Source organism: Eupeodes corollae, chromosome 1, assembly GCF_945859685.1.
Source record: "Eupeodes corollae chromosome 1, idEupCoro1.1, whole genome shotgun sequence".
NCBI lineage: Eukaryota > Metazoa > Arthropoda > Insecta > Diptera > Syrphidae > Eupeodes > Eupeodes corollae.
Genome location: NC_079147.1, coordinates 150,991,259 through 151,011,878, shown reverse-complemented (window position 1 = coordinate 151,011,878; position 20,620 = coordinate 150,991,259). Strand labels below are relative to the sequence as shown.

General features: G+C 31.8%; 1 protein-coding gene across 1 annotated transcript in view; it reads right to left on the bottom strand.

The window, feature by feature from the left end:
• Positions 1-907: 907 nt before the first annotated feature.
• Positions 908-20,620, bottom strand: part of LOC129942759 (uncharacterized) — a 49,706-nt gene continuing 29,993 nt past the window's right edge. The window contains exons 3-6 of the mRNA XM_056051819.1: positions 16,335-16,463; positions 7,031-7,800; positions 2,180-2,276; positions 908-2,083 (exon numbers count right to left, since the gene is read on the bottom strand). Of these exons, the coding sequence (XP_055907794.1) occupies positions 1,938-2,083; positions 2,180-2,276; positions 7,031-7,800; positions 16,335-16,463 (1,142 nt within the window). The 3' untranslated portion in view covers positions 908-1,937. The remainder of the gene's footprint in view (positions 2,084-2,179; positions 2,277-7,030; positions 7,801-16,334; positions 16,464-20,620) is intronic.

Below are 20,620 nucleotides of genomic sequence, written 5' to 3'. Positions count from 1 at the left end.
AATGCTGTTTTCCATCCACTCGAAAGAAGACCTGTATAATAGGAAATATGGAAAAACTTACGCAGCCAGCGTTGAAGAACATCTCTTCAGCATAATAGCAAGGATACCATCCGGGCAAGTGGATTTGTGAATGTCAAGATCTTTAAGTATTCTAGCAACTGTACGAGTGCGTAAGAAGAGTTGTCCCATAGAATCATCCAAGCTTTGGGACATTGTAGTATTTTCTGCCGTTATTTTTGGCCATGTAAAAATGTATAAATAAATAAATAAATTAGGTGGCGCAACATTCCATGAATAACCCAGGCCTTGCGACTTACAACTCTCAAACATTCCTGTGTGCGAGTTATGTTGTCAGGGATGGAAGGGACCTACAGTTTATATGCCGAATCCAAACGGCTAATTTGAGAAAGCACTTTTTCATGACAAGAATTACTCTTGGAGGATTTGTCAATTCCTCGCAAGAGGCAGTACCCGTGAAAAAAGTTAAGTGGCACAAGCAGGGATTAAATCCAAGACCCTTGCATGACAGTCCAATGCACTAAACATCACGCTACGGGTACTAGCGTAAAAATTTAATGAGTTGAATATGTCAATGTCAGAGGCTGACCTCTTTCTGTAAATTCACTAAAACCCGTAAGCTAAGATTTTGGTAATATCATTTAAATTTCTCGTTAAAAAATTAAGATCTTAGAATATTAAAAATATAAGTTATACAATCAATGCCAAGATATTTCTTAAAAGTTAAAATTTGTTTTCTGTTTCTCCCTTGATTTATCAAGAAAAAAAATCAATAAACATTAATTTATAAATAAAAATTAAATTGTATTTACTTTTATAAAATTGCACATTTTTTTTTAAATTTTAAATAATAATAATAATAGTTAGAATATTAAAAACGGAAAAATAAATAAAATCTCTTTGTAAAGCAAAAATAAAAGAATAATTATGAAAAAAAAAATTAAACAATCTTACACTAAATTGCAGTATAATTGTTACAAAATAGGATCACAGTGATCATTTCTTTTTTTAATGTTATCTTTTTTGTTTTATATAAACAAGTTAGAGGTTTTTATTTTGTTTTATATCTTAAAAAATTGCATTTTAATTTGTATGTTTTTTTTTCATAAACTATTTTGTACATTTTAATTGCTGTTTTATTTTGTATCCACTTTTTGTATGGTGTGTATTTTGAAGACAATTTAGTTAACAATTTTCACATTAAGATTACTTGCTTTGTTTTTGTTTTTGTTTTTCTTTTCTTTCTTGTAAAATGTAACTTGTGCGATTATTTTAATAATTTTTAGTTTTTATAATTATTATTGCAATATACAAATGTAAGATTTTGTTTGTATATATGTACCTACTTAATTTAATAACATTAATCAAAGAATAAAATAACAAAAGAATAAACTAAGATATTGCAACTAAAAGGAAAACTTTCAAAAGAAAAATAAATTGTTCACCTTTTTATTTTTTATTTTTATAAACTCACACCTAATTGATCATTACACACGGATTTTCAGCCATTTTGGAATTTGAAGAATCAAAAATAATAATATACTTATATCATATATTGGAATATTGATATCAATATCAGTAAATTCACAAATAAAAAAAAAAATAAACTTAATTATATACAATACACATACATATGCACATATATTATATCTTATTAAACTAAATACATATATGTTCATACATATGAGTATATGTGGAGATTTGAAATAATTAATTTAACATAAAAATGTTGGCGCTCAGCAGGACCAATGATAGATAATCGATAAATTTCTTTATGATGTTAAAACTCAATAAAAATAATTACTACTATAAATTAGATATTAATATCATAATTTATATATAGCAATTATTTTTGTGAGATATTAACAAACAATACGAAAGAAATTTATAGATATCTACCAAAAGTCCTTGTACGACCCTCAGGAACCGTGTAGAGTGCTGTTCTGGTTATTGTTGTTGTTGTTGTTATTGTTGCCATTGACATTTTGAGCGGAAACCTCTGATTTGACGCGTCTTGCAATATGAGATCGCGTATGCTTTCTTAAGTGATCTTTGCGGTAGAAACCTTTTTGTTTTATTATAAAAGAAAAAAAAAAACAAATGGAAATTAGATGTACAAATTTTATTTTGAAAAGTTACCATTCAACAATTTTCTACTAACCTTTTCCACATTCTATGCAAACGTGTTTTTTCTCTCCCGAATGAATCACGATGTGCAAGGTCAACTGTTCCTTGCGTTTAAAAGACTTCATGCAAATCTGAAATGAGTTAAAACATTGAACATTTCGTCATTTATGCTGAAAATAATATCAATTGTTTGTCCTGTTTCATTAATCTATTTAATGCTGACACTTTCCAATCATATGGAAATAGGACAAGCCAAACCATAAAAATAGCATCAGAATCACTTGATCGCTAATCAGTCATTCCAAAATTGTCTATCTCTTCTACTTGAGCTTTGATCTAGTTGTAGAGGTTGAGTTATGTCATGATTCTCGAAAACTTTCTCCAAAGGACTTTCATATCCTCTACACTTGCACAAATATTACAACTCCCAAACCACCTCTTATTCTCTCAGGTTTTCCTGAAGTTGAATATAGCTTATCTGCTGTTTACTGATCCTAAGCATATTCCTGTACATATCAGCATGATGTTCTTAACATCAAGTGACTTCTTACCCTAACTCTCCCTTTCAACCTTATTACTATTAGGCTGGATCCAAGATGTAAAATGACCCGTGCCGATGATTAGTCTGGCTGGGGGCCCAAATCAAGAAAAAGCTCAGTCTGCAATGGAGTATTCGGATACCTGGCGATCTGCGGGGTAACTAGCGATACCTGTCCACTATGGTCTTATCTGTATAATGCGAATCTCTGAACAGACGATAGATAACAAAGACTAATTTATATTCATTTAGGCTCGTTTCACACTACACAGTTTTGAGTGTAGGGCAAAAAATCGCACGGCGACATTTTCTTAGAGGCGCAAAAGAAGAGCATATACGCTTTCACGGCAAAATGCCGGCGCCGCGCCGTGTAGCAACCGTCTACTGCCACTACAGTATACGGCAGCCGTACGGCGCGATAAGGTTAGTGGCGTACGTGAGGATATGCATGTTTTCACATCATACGATTTAATTCGTGCGGCAGAGTGCGATTAGCCACTTCAAGAAAAAGTATACTAAGCACAGGAACCCTGCATATATCGTGTTTTACCGTACGGTTAAAACCATATAATGTGTAATAAGCCATTGATCCGGTTTATGCCGTCCGGTTTTTTGCCGTACAGTCAAAACCGTGTAGTTTGAAACGAGCCTTAGGGGCAAGTGTTAATACAAGACTTCTGTCTACGTCTCAACCCGCCTACTGTTACGCTCGTTGCACATTACACGGTTTTGACCGTACGGCAAAAAAGGAGCCTCAGGGACAAGTGTTAATACAAGACTTCTGTCTACGTCTCAACACGCCTACTGTTAAGGTAAATCGGCGGAAACAACCGCGCTATTCACATAAGTACGCACCATCAAATTCTTCCTCCTTGATAGAAAGTTCACTATGGTTACTTCCCTTGACATTTAAGACGCTTTTAACAAAGTGGACACATCTGCAATCATATTTGGACTAACATCTGTGAACGAAGAGAGTTCGCTTGGGAGTTAATTCATTTAATGCTGACTAGTAAAATAACTAATGCAAAACTGAGCGACTCTTCTAATAGAAGATTCGTAAGCAGAAGGATACCGCAAGGTGGAATCTTATCCACTCTCCACTGGAACCTGGTTGTAAAAGAAATCCTAGCTGATCTGGATGTGGTGGGTTTTAGAGTGATTGCCTATGCTGATGACGTTGCTTTAGCGGTTTTTAACACCCTTTAAAAACTCTTTCAAAATGCCTTAGATAATTAATTATTTACAAAGCTTTATTCGTCCAAAACTTGAGCATAACTCTTATATTTTTGGCTGGTGCTCCAATAACGTACATGAGTCTTCTGGTTAGAATTGAAAAAAGAGCTCTTAAAATTATTGGATATCGTTCTCTTGAAGAGACATTTGCTTCTCTTGAACACTGCCGCAAGGTCACATACCTGTCATTGTTTCATCGTTACTTTTATAAACAATGCTCTATTGAAATAGCCAGTTGCATTCCTCCCCTTAAACAATTCAACCGTCATACCCGTACTGCTAGGAATGCCCATCAGTTTAAACTAGAGCCAAATTTCGGGCGTACTGTTAAGTACAGAGATTCTTTCTTTAGCCGCACTACACGAATGTGGAATGCTTTACCAGGCTCAATATTTCCCACACATTACAATGTGCTGACATGCAACTTATGTGCATCGGTTTCCCCTTTCTAATCCTATCCTCCTTTCCTGATTGCTCGCACTGTGTTTAATCATTATAAGGGTATTCAGATAAAATACTTTCGGCTGATCGGTGGGACTGAATGTTAACCCACATAAAATCGAATCATTCCTATTTTCGAGGAAATACAAAATTCTCTTCGTTAACCCTCTCTATGGTTTCTACTGAACGTCAAACTTGTCGAGTTGTAGAAGCTGAGTAAGGTCAATGATTCTCGAGAATTTTCTCCAGATAAATCCTGAAACTAAAGGACGTTCTTATCTCTCTATCTTTCCAAAATGATCACCCTTTCCCACTTACACAAGGCACTCAAGCCAACGCTTATGTCACCAACTCCCATCCCACCTCCCACGTTGTAATGGCAAAAAAGTTAAACAGCGCTACTTTCTCCGGTGCTCCTTCCCACCTTAGGTAACCTAGCTCAATTGCTGTTTACCGATCCTAATCATTTCCTTACATATCAGAATGATGCTCTTAACATCAACTGACACCTTACCCTATCTCTTCCTTTCTAACCACCTCTTATCTTTATTGGGCTGGATCTAAGGTGTTAAACGACCCGTACCGATTTTCAGCCTGGCTGAAAGGGCCCAATTAAAAAAATAGCTCAGTCTCTAACGGAGTATCCGAATATCTGGCGACCTCCGGATTACCTAGCCTTATCTGTATATGCGAATCTCTTTACAGACGAACCTCTCTTTCTTCGCAACACGTGGGACCAAATATGAATGCTAAAAAAAAAAAATTATGAGACCGGTATATTTTCAAGACCGTGGCAGTTTGGCGTCAAAGCCTGTTGCCGTATCTTCTGCGGCCAATACAGAGAAGGAAGTATAGTTGCAATCCATGGACCCTCCTCTGCTGTTAGTATGCAACGAGAGTAGTAAGGTAACGATACCTAATTCCAGTTGTGGCAGGGTTGTGAATAATGGCCCTACCACTACTACTGAGAGAACATCCAGAAATGGAAAGGGGAAACTCTCGAAAAGCCTACACAAATAAAGGCGGCAAGCTGCGAAAATCCTAAAAGACTCTGTTGAATCATTGGAGGCGGGAAGGACTCCGCAGCAAACCGCTCTCGTTGAATGGGCAAACAGTGTTCTGGCTACAACAAGGACCAGTAAAGACTGCTCCTCTAAACATGAAAGGTCTCCTGAGGGGCTTTACCGACACAAAAACGGCCTCGTGTGCACAACACCAGCACTCTCCTTAATCTTATCAGGAAACAAACCAATTTCAGTTACGTCACGAAGGGCAACGTCGTGGTTGCGGTCATTGACAGGAGCGATGATGATGTCACAATATCGGCTGGTCGTTGGCAGCTGGTCAAGGTTAAGCTCTCGGGTGGCTTTTTAAACATTTTGAGAGAGTTTCCACGACCACTTCCTTCCATAATTGTCTGTGCCGGTTGGGTGAAGTTTGGCCAGGTGCGAAGCTGGAGGTTGTCGCTAAGGACGAAATTCCTATTCCAATCGAACCTCCTGCTATCGAGGGCATTCTCGAAATGATCAAGGTTTGTAATCCATCCCTGCCGACGCACAACTGGAGGATCGCCATTGTGGTCCTCAAGAAAGAATCCTTGGCTCCTCTAGCCTTGACCAATGGCTCCATGAACTATGGCTTCGAATCTATTAAAATTCGAATTTATAAAAAAGATGAGGTTAAGTCGGATAGCGGGCCTCCAACAACAACCTAAGGTGAACTCACGGATGGTGGACCAGTTTGATGTCCTTAAGAAACGTTAAATTAATTGAGAAAGGAGGTGAAGAACTTTTCTCGTCTCTTCCTCATCCGTACAGCTTCATGCAAAAGTCATTTAAGAATACGCCGTGTTCCGTGCTTTCAAATATCGGATGTTGAGATCACTTTTTCTTAAAGCTAAGAGAAAACTTCTTTTATCACCGTAAGTTCCCCCTGGAACACTCTATAATTATTGAAAAGCTGGAATGAGAGACTTAATTTCAGTCCCCCCCCACCAACTTCTTTATTTGTTGTTGATCCGACTGTGTAAAAGTCTACTGATCCGTCTTCGAGGAATGTCTTATCCTCTCAGAAAGATCTGGAAGGTATAGAAATCTAGAAGTTTCTGTCGGAATTGCAGTTGGGGGATAGTGTAGTTTGTGTGCTTTGGTATTGACTCTTAATACTTAAGAATTACGGAGTGGCCAATGTTGTTATTAACCCACTGCGATTGGCAGAGCTACGCATAACCGAAGCGAATGAAATATGTTCTATTATTGCAAGGGCTTTGAAAATCTGTCAACTTGTTTTCAACAAAATCATAAGGTTTTTTCTTTCACCATTTCGAATTTAATTTGTTTTCTCCAATGGAAACCGATAAAAAAGCAAAATCGTCATTTGAAAACCTCTAACATGTATCTACGTATTTGCCTGATTGAAAATAAATTATTTTGAAATGTTTGTTTTGGACACAAATTTAAAACCATTGAAATACTCGGTTAAAAAAAATAATAACAATCTTTCAAGTTAAAAAATAAATCAATTTTTTGTCCAATGGAACCCGAATGTATGTATTTATTCTTAAAATTAAGTCAACACTATAAAAAGAAAAAAGGAATAATTCTCAAGTTTTTTTCAAAAATAAATAAAAAAACAATTAAGTTCAAATTTAAATGAATCACATATACTCACATTGCACACATGTGGCCGGTCTGGAATATGAGATAACTTGTGCCTGGTCAAGTGATCCTTCCTCTTAAGAGCAGCATTACAAATATCGCAAACGAATCGCCGTTCAACAGCATGTGATATAACATGCTGTTCAATCAAACTTCGATCGGGATATGCCATTTGACATTCCGGACAACAATATAACGTCGATCCGTCGAGAGCTTTTGTTTCTCGAATCTCACCTGGTTTGGGTCGGGGTTTCTTTTCCTTTGGTGGCTTCTTTTTCTTTGTCTTTTTGCCGGTTGTCGTTGTACCAGGTGTTGTTGTTGTAGTTGTATTAGCAGCGGCAGGTGCTGATGTCGTAGTTGGAACACCTGATGCATCTGAAAGATTAGTAAGGTGTGCATCCATGCCAACAATTCCTCCTCCTCCTCCACCACCTCCACCTCCTCCTCCATTATGATTATGGTTACTAGTATTGTTTGTATTGTTTGACGAATGTATACCGCCAAGTGCTAGGCTCAAATTGGCACCGTTCTTTAAAACCTCACCTTTAATATTGAAACCGGATGTGGTGTCTAGATTTCCTAAATTTAAATTTCCTGAGTTAATTTGTGAGCCGACTATACCTGACGATTCTTTTTTTATTGTTTCGGAGTATTTAAGGAAGTGTTGTAATGATATTGGCAGTGTTGCTGACAGCAAATGAGATGAATAATCAACTGTATTCGCTGTATTTGCAAGGTTTTGCCAAGATTGGTTGACATTTTGTAAAATTTGTTGATTAATCACTGTTGAATAAAAAAATAAGATACATTAAAATATATTATATACATACGTATGTTAACACAATAAAGAATTTAAAATTCAATGCAAAAACACTGGAAACCTTTATACTAACATTAAGCATTGAAATAACCAACGGCTTGTACAAGCTTTTGAGGAGAACAAACATGATGCCTTTTCAAAGTTAAAAAACAAAAGGGAACACAATTTTGTCAAAAAATTAATATAAAAATACGTAGACACCCTAGTGTACTTACAGTAAACAGTGGTTCATGATGAAATTATTGAATTAAGGGGGCTAGGTCACCCTAAAATTTTCAAAAAATTGATTTCTTAATTTGTTCCATAGGATCTCAAAAATGTTGTACCAAAACATTAATGGCCGTAAAAAACCTTTTAGTACTATGTTTTTAAATGCTTGTATTAGAGGTATTACAAATATATTCATGATTTTTTACTATAAAAAAATTAAAATGCATTTTTTTAAATTTGTTTGACTCATAACTCGGACCATTTTCATCCGATTGACTTTAAATTTGAAATGTATGAATGTATCTTCAAAAACACAATTTACATTGATTTTTCAATATTGTATAAATGGTACATTAGTTGTTAACAATCGTGTGAAGATTATTTTTATGTCAATTTTGCTAGCAAAAATTTTACTTACTTTTCTAGCAGATGGATATCTTAAAATTTAAAGAAATCATAAAGATTTCGGTTTTCAGAAAAAATTGTCGTATTGATTGCCGTATTTTTCTTTTTGACTACCGAAGTTGCCATATTGACTAACGAAGTTGTTTTATTGACTACCACGCTCAGGGCCGGATTTAGTGGAGGGTAACCTGGGCGGAAGCTCAGGGCTTCCACAAACGGGGGGCCCACACAATTGAGACTTCGGAAAATTTTTGTTTCGAATTCCAACTAGTAAACACTAGTAAACATCTTTTCCTTTGATATGTATATTTTTTTGCTCTTTTACCTTTACCTACAGCCTACAGTACGTTGTACATACATGATTATTTAATTATATTAATCTTACATAACAGAAATCATTGATTTATATTTGTTCACTCCAATCAGACAATTAGTGAAATATCAAAATCTCAATTGGCCCTAATAAGAAGCAGTTCCAATTCACTACCCATCTTAAAGGGGTAGCCCAATCGCTTAATGGCTGAGTGGGGTAGTTCTTGCTCGCAACCTCGGAGGAGTTTGTGGTCTCGAAAATGACACCGGAAAATGATAGCTGAAGCTCCGAAAGCCGTAGGTAAAGCTCTAACCAGCATATCTTTCAATAAAGAAAAGAAAAGATATCGTGAGGAATGAAGCAACGCACCTTTTACGGAAGATGAGTGGTCTCGAAATTGCTTTGTTTGCAACATTTTGGAATGGTTCAACGTTATAAACAAGACGTTTGTAAGACCCGAAAATGATTTTTGAATCGGCCATGCGTGCACTAGAATCATTGAAATCATTCGTGGAATTCAAACGAAATGATTGTGTAAATACGAGGAAGCTACCAAAAAAATATCCCATAATGATGAATATGTACAACCACGTATCCGCACCAGAACGAGAAATGTGAGGTTAAATCCGCTCGATTACGGAAAAGCACAAGACGCAAATCTGCCACAAAGGAAAAAATACAAAGTATCCGCCTTCATCCCAGCGATTGACCAGCTATCCGTTTTTCTTACTGAAAGATTGCATGCCTATGAAGCTGTAAGTTCGAGATTTGGATTCCTGGATCACATCGAGAGCATTTATGAAACTGTATTCGGATGATTTAGAGCCCAGTCTCCGTAATGAGTTGGTTTAATTTGTGTGTCTTTGATTGACTCATACAAAAAGGAAAAGGACTATATAACAGATCAATAGCCGAAACTATTTTACTACCAAATTCTCGAAAATCAAAATTTCAAAGCTACATTCCCAACCTCGAAATTGCATTGAGAATGTATTTGGTTTTGATAGTAACAAATTGCGCTGGAGAGCGTTCATTTTCAAAAATAAAAATTAGAAATGAAAGTTTCGAACCACGATGTGACAAAACCGTCTATCGAAGCTTTCTCTACTTAGCATTGAAAGCGATTTACTCCGAGAACTGAATTTCAACGAATTCATCAACGATTTTTCGAAGAAAAAAGCTCGAAATGTTCCATTCATTAACCCTAAGATTTAATTTCAGATAATTCTTTTTTCCGTTTATATGTATGTGTTTGTTCAATACTAAAGGAAATTTTTTGATTTCACAATAAATTATTTATTGTTAAATTCGAGTGAAAAAAAATGCTTTACTTTATTTTGAAAATAATTTGGGGCGAGGGGACCTCCACTCCCTTATTTCCCCTTATAGAGCCTTTGGAGCTCTAAAGCATCTTGGACATGAGCTACGAACTTCGAACTGCGAACTTTGGATGCTCGCATATTTTGACTTTTCTTTCACATGAGCTTTATTTCTATTCGCAGACAGCGAAGAATTGTCAATTTATAATTACCCTTTTCAACAAACAAAATAAGAGCGGTATAATTTTGAGGTTAAGTTGAGCGCGAAAAATTTATTCGTTGCAGTGTGGATGGTATGTGGAACGCGAATAGAGTTTGACAGTTCGTAGCAATAGCAACCACACTGCAATTTGTTAGTCTTGTTTTAAAGAACAAAATGCAAATTTTAATATCCTAAAATTAGTTTCAATTGGTTTCTTATAATTTAAATGTGTTTTTGTTTGAAATTGACATTTTAAAATGTGTAAAATCAAGTTTGTTCGTCCATTCGTTATTCGCTCTCATGTGCAAGGCACTTACCACGTTAGTCAATATGACCACCTTTATCTTAGTTTCTTTCAACCAAAGTTGTCACATTGACTACCGTAGTTGTCATATTGATTACAGTTGTCGTATTGACTACCACAGTTGGCATATTGACTATCAAGTTGTAAAAAAATGTCGGATCCCTAAATTGACAACCGAAAATTTACTTATTGACTATTGCGGTGGTTTTATGAACATTTACTTTTCGTTAGTCCATTCCTATAACTACATCTACAAAGATAAAAAACTTGGTCAGGTAATTCAATCTGTCTGAACTGCAATACCTGAACTATTGAGAAAGGACAATTAACAATTCTTGGCCCAATACGTATACCCGTGAGATTGGCATCAAATGAAAGATGATCTTTCGCTTAATTTACTTTATGAATATGTTAAAAATCGACTTGGAAGATTTGAGTTTGAAGTTGGAGAACTAAAAAATAAACTTTACGCAGAAAAATCGTATCGTGCTGATTGTTGGTATCAATTGATTCGGTATGAAAAATTATTTCAAAATCATGTTTCGTGTATTTACATAGATGTAAGCAAACTAAAAACTTTTATTTTGGAAAGCCTTCATTTTTACCTCCATTTCCACGAATATTTAACTTTTGATCTTTTTTAGACTAGGTTTTTTGAAATGACATAATATTAAATATTAATTAAAGGAGTTGGGATGCATCCTCACTGATAGCTTCCCATTCTGTCTGTCGATTTGTCTTGCTTAAAATTTTAACAAAATATTCACACAAATATTTTGTGTGAGATAAATAATTTGAAGTCAGTATCTTTCTTTCTTTTCTTAATACTTGAGTCGAAAACCATTTCTTATCAGTTTTTTGTTGTTTTTGTAGGTTTTCGTGTTTTATTAACAAAGCTGTCAGTTGAATTTTTCTAAAAAATAAACTTAAATGTACATGTGACTAAATAGTTATAATAATAGAAAATTTTAGTTGACACCCAAATTTTATTAATTTCTTGAAAGTTTTTGCTTTTTATATAAAAATATAAAGACTGGATTTTTTAAAGAAAATTTAACACAAATTGAAATCATTTTGAAGTAATTTCATTTATTCACGAGATATCAAGAATCATATATCAATTTTTACCAAAACTGAGAACTATTTTTTAGAAATTTGAATTTTTTTGAAAGAACTGATTTTTTAAATTTTTATACAAATTTTACTAAATGTCAAAAACAATATTTTCTATTAAATTTAATTAGTTTAAATCCAAAATTTTTAATATTTGAAAAGATACTTTCGTCGAACGTCAATTTTTAGTAACTTTTAGTAATATTCTTATAGATTTTTAATTTAAATTTAAGAAAACCGTGGATACTATTCTTCTTAAAATTGTACCAGATGCCAAAAACGTTATTCTTCAATGCATACAACTATTTTGGAGATAAAATCATTTTTTGTTTGTAAAACATTCGAGGTGACAATTGTTTTTTTTGGTTGATTGATTTATAAAAAGAACCGTTAATAGATTTTTTTTTCAAAATTATTTTAGTTTGGTATTACGTCACATTACTCGTAATATAATACAAAATTTAATTGAAATCGCTAGCGTTATTGGTTCTTTCTAAATCTTGTGACGAAAAAAGGTTTTCCAACGTATGGACGTACGGACATACGTACACACGGACAGCTCCCTAAAAATCTTTTATTTAGATTCTAGGGATTTTGAAACGTCAAGAAATGCCAACATTTTCAATTCGACATACCGTACATTAAGCTTATCATTGGTACCAAAAGAAAGTATATGCCAAAACTGATTATTTTGAGATATCAACAAGTAAGTTAGGATATAGTGGCTGTCTGTGATGAATTGGACCCACTTAGGCTAGTTTAATAGCACATTCTTGAGTCTCTCTTTTAAGCTCAATGAAACCAGTTTAAGCCCCTCACAAAACGTAACGATCTTTCAGAGCGTTATACAAGAATTCTCCTAGATAATTCTTACGTTTTTGAGCTAGCGCAGAGTATGTATAGAAGAGATGAAGAACTGTTTCCTCGTCTTCCTCATCCAAACAGCTTCTGCAAAAGTCATTTGAGAATACGCCTAGGTACGTGGCGTGCTTTTCTATTAGACAGGTTGTCAGTTGAATTATTCTTAAACATTTTAAAATTACCAACAATATTTTTCATATAAAGAAATAGTTTAGTTTGAAAATCTTGTTTTGTTAAATAGATTTTTAGTCGAAAACAAATTTTTAATAATTTAAGTAGCATTTCCTAAATTTTTACAAATTGGATGAATGAAATTAATTTGAGAGATGTCAAGAACCGAACATGAATTTTTACCAAATTTGCGTACTATTTCTTGTAGATTTTATTTTTTTATGAAAAAACGGACTGTTGGATTTGTATAAAAGATAAAAGACAATATTTTTAATTTTGAAAAGCTATTTGAGTCAAAGTAAATTTTTACCAAGTTTTAATATTGTTTTTTTGTAATGTTTTTATTTTTTGTAAAAAAATTAGTTTTTTCTTAAAATTTGACTGAGTGTTGATAAAAATATTTTTTAAAAGATAAAAGTGGTTTAAATCCAATATCTCAAAGTTTTGAAAAGTTATTTGAGTCGAAAATCAATTTTTACCAACTTTTATTAATTTTTTTGTTTAGGTTTTTACTTTTTGTAAAAAAACTGTCAATTCGATTTTTCTCAAAATTTTGCAGAATGTTGAAAACAATATTTCTTCTAAGTTAAAATAAGTCGGAGGTCATAATCTCAAATGTTTGAAAAGCTATTTGTGTCGAAAATCAATTTTTACCAACTTTTGTTAAATTTTCTTTTAAGTTTTTATTTTTTAAAAAAAAAATGTCAATTCGATTTTTCTCAAAATTTAACTAAATGTTAACAACAATATTTTTTAAAAGATAAAAGTAGTTTAAAGCCAAAATCTCAAAGTTTTGAAAAGATATTTGAGTCTAAAATCAATTTCTACCATCTTTTATCAATTTTTTTGTTTGATCTTCATTTTTTGTTAAAAAAAATGTTAATTCGATTTTTCTTAAAGTTTTACTGAATGTTGACAGGAAAATTTTTCAAAAGATAAAAGAAGTTTGAAGCCAATATCTTAAAGTTTTGAAAAGATATTTGAGTCTAAAATCAATTTTTTTTGTAAAAAAAATGTCAATTCGATTTTTCTTAAAATTTTACTGAATGTTGACAACAGTATTTTTTAAAAGATAAAATTAATTTAAAGCCAATATCTTAAAGTTTTGAAAAGATATTTGAGTCGAAAATCAATTTTTAGCAACTTTTATAATTTTTTTGTTTAAGTTTTTTTTTGTAAAAAAAACTGTCAATTCGATTTTTCTCAAAATTGTGCAGAATGTTGAAAACAATATTTTTTTTAAGTCAAAATTAGTTGGAAACCATAATCTCAAATGTTTGAAAAGCTATTTGTGTTCGAAAATCAATTTTTACCAACTTTTATTATTTTTTTTTTGTTTAGGTTTTTATTTTTCGTAAAAAAAACTGTCAATTTGATTTTTCAGAACATTGAAAACAATATTTCTTATAAGTTGAAACTAGTTGAAAGCCATAACCTCAAATTTTCGAAACAGATATTTTATTCGAAATTCAATTTTTACCAACTTTGATTAATGTTTTTGTTAGGTTTTTATTTTGTATTAAAAAAACTGTCAATTCGATTTTTCTCAAAATCTAACCAAACGTTAAAACCGTTATTTTTCGTTGCACAAAGTTATTTTGGAGATAAAATCATTTTTTGTTCGTAAAATTTTTTAAGTGACAAATATTTTTTTCAGTTTTTTTGACCCATTACAATAGCATCCTAAGGGAAGTTAATAAAATCAACAGTAACAGATTGATTTTTTTCCCCAATGGAAGACACATGATTCCAAATGCAAAACTACTCAACGAACACAGCCATCGAGAACGAAATCACATAAGATCCATTCGAGACTCGTATAAATGTCAAATACATATCCGTAGTAAGATTCTACTTTAACTTTTATCGGTAGTATTCCAACAAAACACGGGTTATAAATTTTAAAATATCGCACACATAATATATTGCCTAGAGCCTTCTTTGATACTATAGCTCTCTGTTTTGTACTGCCTATACTTCCTTTGATAAGGTTAAAAATTGTATTCATAATCCTATGGATTAATAATCCAATATATTCTAACTGTTGCCTAAAAATTAAAATTCATATTCAATAAATTAAACAAAAATAATACAAATTTATCAATCAAATTAATTTTGACTGTTATTTTCCTTAATCACAAATGTCCTACTGCCCTCAACAGGAATAGGAACAAAAACAAAATTAAGAACAAACTTATTAAGTACACAGTACATACATATATTAATACATATGGATAAATGTAAATAGGTACAAGTACCAACCTACCTATTAATCATACCTATACTTACTCTCATCTACAAGTGAAAAGATATAAATTCCAAATTGTGTCTATTCCTCGAACAAAAAAAAAAAAAAAAAAAAAAAAAAAAATTATTCAAACACTGACCCCACCTAACATAGACAAGACAGTGTCTGTTCCTTTTTTACATAATATAGTATACCTACCTAAATTATATTTATATCTATGTAAACCTTATTATTAGGAGGTATTGTACATCCGTCATCACATATACACACTTTTATACTGACGAATCTAAATTCCTATATTTTAATATTATGTATACATGGCTAAGTAAATGATAAATGTAAGGTAGATAGGTATATCTATGGCTATATGGGTATAATAAACCGACACGAGCCATCAGAATGGACAAAATAAGCCAGCAGCCCAGGAATATCCTTGAAACTTTCACTTTCCCTCTCCTCAGACAGAAGCTACAGTCACAGTCACAACCAAAGCTATATAGCCATAGACATAGTTGCCTTCATTTTTGTCCTCGTGACTTTTTCGAGAGAAAACTTATTTAAATTTAATTTTGTTGTTTTTGTTTTTGTTGTTGTTTCGATTATAAGGAGAAGCTTTGCTATTTTATCCTTGAACCTATACCTATACCAACTGTGCTTAGTAACAAAACATATACAGAAACTTTCACTTCAACATCTCGTCATCAAAACCAAAATATCTTCATTCTTCACATTCCCCATAATATCTAAGTAAAATTATTTATACCAAAACTATAGTTTTATTAAAGTTATTGATTTATTTGTCGATCAGGATTTCTTACTTTTGACTACTAACATTTTGACATAGGTATAAAAATTAATTCAGTCGATCTCAAATATTTTGTATGTACAGTAAATTTATACCTAAGCTCGAAGGAGTCGGTATAGGAAGGTATACACTTTAAAAAACAAGAGCACACAAAAAGAGAGCGAGAGAAGAAAATCGAAAAAACTTTCATTATGCCTTATTTTCCATTTTCAGAACCGGATGAAATATCCTCACACCCTTCAAAAAATTCATTATTTACCACAAAATTACATAGGTACATTTACAGTACATAATATATGTAGGTAGGTATATAATTTTGCACATAAGGTCCTTTCTATGTACAAAAGCTTAATTGGGCTAGCGCGTGTACATTTTGTACATAATATCCGGTTGCTTAATTTTTCTTAAGATTTTAGTTTTTTTTTTTCTTTTTCTTCTTCAACCGAAAGGAAAAATCTATCGAATGAAAAACCACTCAAAGTAAAAATTTGCACAAAATGAAAAAAATAATTATATGAATTTAAAATAAAACACACACAAACTTACCTTCTTCGCGGTCCCGTTCAATTTTTGGATGAATTTTTCCTTTATGATCGGACGAATTAAGAAAATTCAAATCACCTTGCGGTTGAGTATATGGTATCGAGATATTCTGTCCGTATTGCATATTATTAGCTGTAAAATATCAAAAAAACAAAACAAAATAATAATAACATCACACACACAAAATAATCCAAAATAATTATAAATTCAATACACTATTGTACTCGTATTTGTTTTCACTTTGCAAGGACATTTATTTTATTTTATCATTTTCTATTTCCGTTTGTTTGATGATGATTAAAAAGAGAAGCAAAAATATCTAAAAGCGAAATTAAAATAAAATATAACATACTTGAAATGGCACGGCAACGATGACAACGACAACTACAACGACAACAGCAAGGATAAAGGCAAAGGACAGAGCACCCGGTATTTGTTCGTTGTATAGAAAGTAAAATCCTTCCCCGAAGAGCAAAGAAAAGCAGGAAAACCAAAATTGACAGCGAACAACACGAACAACGAAGAACCAAGCACACAGAGCACATAGAACTTCCACTGTTAAGCTTTATACACCAGGATGCGTGATGTGTTCTTCTATGTTCTGCTGTTTTGTGTTTTGTCCTGTGCTTGATGTTCTCTTTAACGAAGGAGTAAGTAATGTATACATATATATATACATATACTATGTAGAAAAGCAACTTTGGAAAGTTCCTCTCTGTGGCTTTTCACTTTCACGCATAGAACTCACGAATGTCCTACCAAAGGAAAAACAACCGAAATAAACCAATAAAACACACTCTCAATCTTTGCCACCATGATCACCATTCCAATTTTTAACATGAACTTCCCCAAAAAAGAGTACGAAAAAGAGACCAGTCGTGGGAGTCGTAGGACTTTGCTTAAATTAGGTTATATGATTCTGTCAATATCAGCTTTTTTTTTAATATTAAAGGAAAATTAAAGTTTTAAGGATTTTATTTTAATGTCCTTTTTTTATTTGATCGTAAGGGTTGGATTTCGATATTTAGCATAACTTGAATTTTGTATTTTAAAACCAGATTTAGTTTTTGTTAAATTGCTTCAGATGTTGCCTACAATTGAATACGCTACAAAGGATATCCGAGCCTTGCTGGAATATTGAACCTCAGTTCAGATAAGTCATTTTAAATTTATTTATTTATTAATCAAGCAGATTAAGATAATATGATTGACAAGAAAGAGGCTGGAATGCGACCCACACTGATAACTTTCCCATCCCGTCTGTCGATTTGTCTTGCTTAAAAGTTTGTAGGTTTTCGTGTAGGTTTAAAAAAGTTGTCAGTTGAATTATTCTTAAACATTTTAAAATTACCAACAATATTTTTCATATAAAGAAATAGTTTACCTTGAAAGTCTAGTTTTGTTGAAAAGATTTTTATTCGAAAACATATTTTTACCAATGAATGCATTAAATTAATTTGAGAGATGTCAAGAACCGAACATCAATTTATAAAAAATGTGCGTACTATTTTTTGTAGATTTAAACGGACTGTTGGATTTTTATAAAAAAAAAACTACTGAATATCGAAAACAATATTTGTCTGTGAAATAAAAAAAAGTTTGGAAACAATATTTGTAATTTTTGAAAAGATGTTTGAGTCGAAATTCAATTTTTACCAACTTTGAGTAATGTTTTTTTTAGGTTTTTTTTTTAATAAGAAAAACTGTCAATTCGATTTTTCTCATAATTGTTCTGAATGTTGAAAACAATATTTCTTTTAAGTTTAAAGCAATTGGAAGCCATAATCTTAAATTTTTAAAAATATATTTAAATCGAAATTCAATTTTTACTAACTTTTGTTAGATTTTTTGTAAAAAAGTGTCAATTTTATTTTTCTTAAAATTTGACTGAATTGTGAAAACAATATTTTTTAAAAGATAAAATTATCTTAAAGCCAATATCTCAAATTTTTGGAAAGATATTTGAGTCGAAATTAAATTTTTACAAACTTTGAGTAATGTTTTTTTTTAGGTTTTTATTTTTTATAAAAAATACCGTCAATTATATTTTTCTCAAAATTGTTCTGAATGTTGAAAACAATATTTTGTAATAGTTAAGTTAGTCCGAAACCATAATCTCAAATTTTTGAAAAGATATTTAAATCGAAAATCAATTTTTACTAACTTTTGTTAGATTTTCTTTTAAGCTTTTATTTTTTGTAAGAAAACTGTCAATTCGATTTTCTCAAAATGTTGCTGAATGTTGAAAACAATATTTTTTAAAAGATAAAATTAGCCTAAAGCCAATATCTTAAAGTTTTGAAAAGATATTTGAGTCGGAAATCAATTTTTATCAACTTTTATTAATTTTTTTGTTCAGGTTTTTAATTTTTTGTAAAAAAAACTGTCAATTTGAATCTTTTCAAAAACTGTTCTGAATGTTAAAAACAATATTTTTTGTAAGTTAAAATTAATTGGAAGCCATGATCCTAACTTTTTGAAAAGATATTTAAATCGAAAATCAATTTTTACTAACTTTTGTTAGATTTTCTTTTAAGATTTTATTTTTTGTAAGAAAACTGTCAATTAGATTTTTCTCAAAATGTTGCTGGATGTTGAAAACAATATTTTTTAAAAGATAAAATTAGCCTAAAGCCAATATCTTAAAGTTTTGAAAAGATATTTGAGTCGAAAATCAATTTTTATCAACTTTTATTAATTTTTTTGTTCAGGTTTTTAATTTTTTTGTAAAAAAAACTGTCAATTTGAATCTTTTCAAAAATTGTTCTGAATGTTAAAAACAATGTTTCTTGTAAGTTAAAATAATTAGTTGAAAGCCATGATCTTAAATTTTTGAAAATATATTTGAGTTGAAATTTAATTTTTACCAATTTTGAGTACCGTAAACCGGGGTTACTTTGCGCCAGCGGATGTAACTTTGCGCCATTGTCATAAAGAGTTTAATAATCGTTTCATGTTCAGACACGTTGATTTTTGCTCACCGATCTAACATAATATAATGTTTATGTATGTGCAAAATCATGCGGAGCTCCATATCTACGTTTAATTTTCAGTCAACCATAGTAGTCCGAAGAGGAACGACCTAATTGTATTTTTTTGCAGGTAGAAAGTTTGAAGTGTTAAAATATGTGTATCCAAATATAAAAAGTTAGTATTTATGTTACCGTTTGAGTGTCTTTTATTCTTTCAATTGTATACAAAGTTAATCTTCTTGGTCTCAAAACATAATAATATTTTTTTTTTGTGAAAACATATCTATTTTCTTAATTTTGGGGTAACTTTGCACTGGAGCAAAGTAACCCCGAAAGTTGGTTTTGGAAATTATGCCTATTATACAGCTGAGACCCTACAAAATTGCTTGGATGAGATAAGGAGGGGCGAAATTTCACAAAGACAGACTGAAGAAAAGTATAAAATTCCAAGAAGAACCATCATTTACAAATACAAAATACAATAAATATTTGTACTATTATTTAAATAATTTTTATAGCATAAATGCATTACTTCATATCTTATTAATGAAGTAAAAAAAAATGCAAAGTAACCGCGGTTTACGGTAATATTTTTTTAGGTTTTCATTTTTTATAAAAAATACTGTCAATTCGATTTTTTTCAAAATTTTACCAGATGTTAAAAACGTCTTTTTTTCGTGGCATTCTTTGCATTCGTAAAATTATCTAGGTGACAAATTCTTTTTTTTTTAAGTTTTTTTGATTTATAAAAAAAACAGTTGATTGGATTTTTTTCCAAAAATATACTGATTTGGTATCACATTACAATATATAATATAAATTCAAGTCTCTAGCGTCATTGGTTCGTAAGATATTTGGGGTTAAACAAAATGTTTACCTTTTTTTAAACTGCTATGGTAAAAAAAAACCATCCACCCAATTTTCTTGAGAGTTATTTCTGCCTTATTACCTGTATAACAAAATTTATTTGAAGTCGATATCACTTCTGGTTCTTGAGCTATGGACGACGAAAAAAAACGTCGCGTAGAAAAACAAGTCAACATGATTACAAATGATATTAGATTGGAACCATAGTTTACTCTATGATAGGATTCATGAAATAGAGTGCAAGATCACGTTTACGGAGCATATATATCGACTAAGGACGTGTGGTACCCGTGGCATGATGGTTAGTGCGTTGGACTGTCATGCTAGAGGTCTTGGGTTCGATCCCTGCCTATGCCATCTAAAATCTTTTCACGGGTACTGCCTCTTGCGAGGAATTGACAACTTCTCCAAGAGTAACTATTGTCATGAAAAAGTGCTTTCTCAAAATTA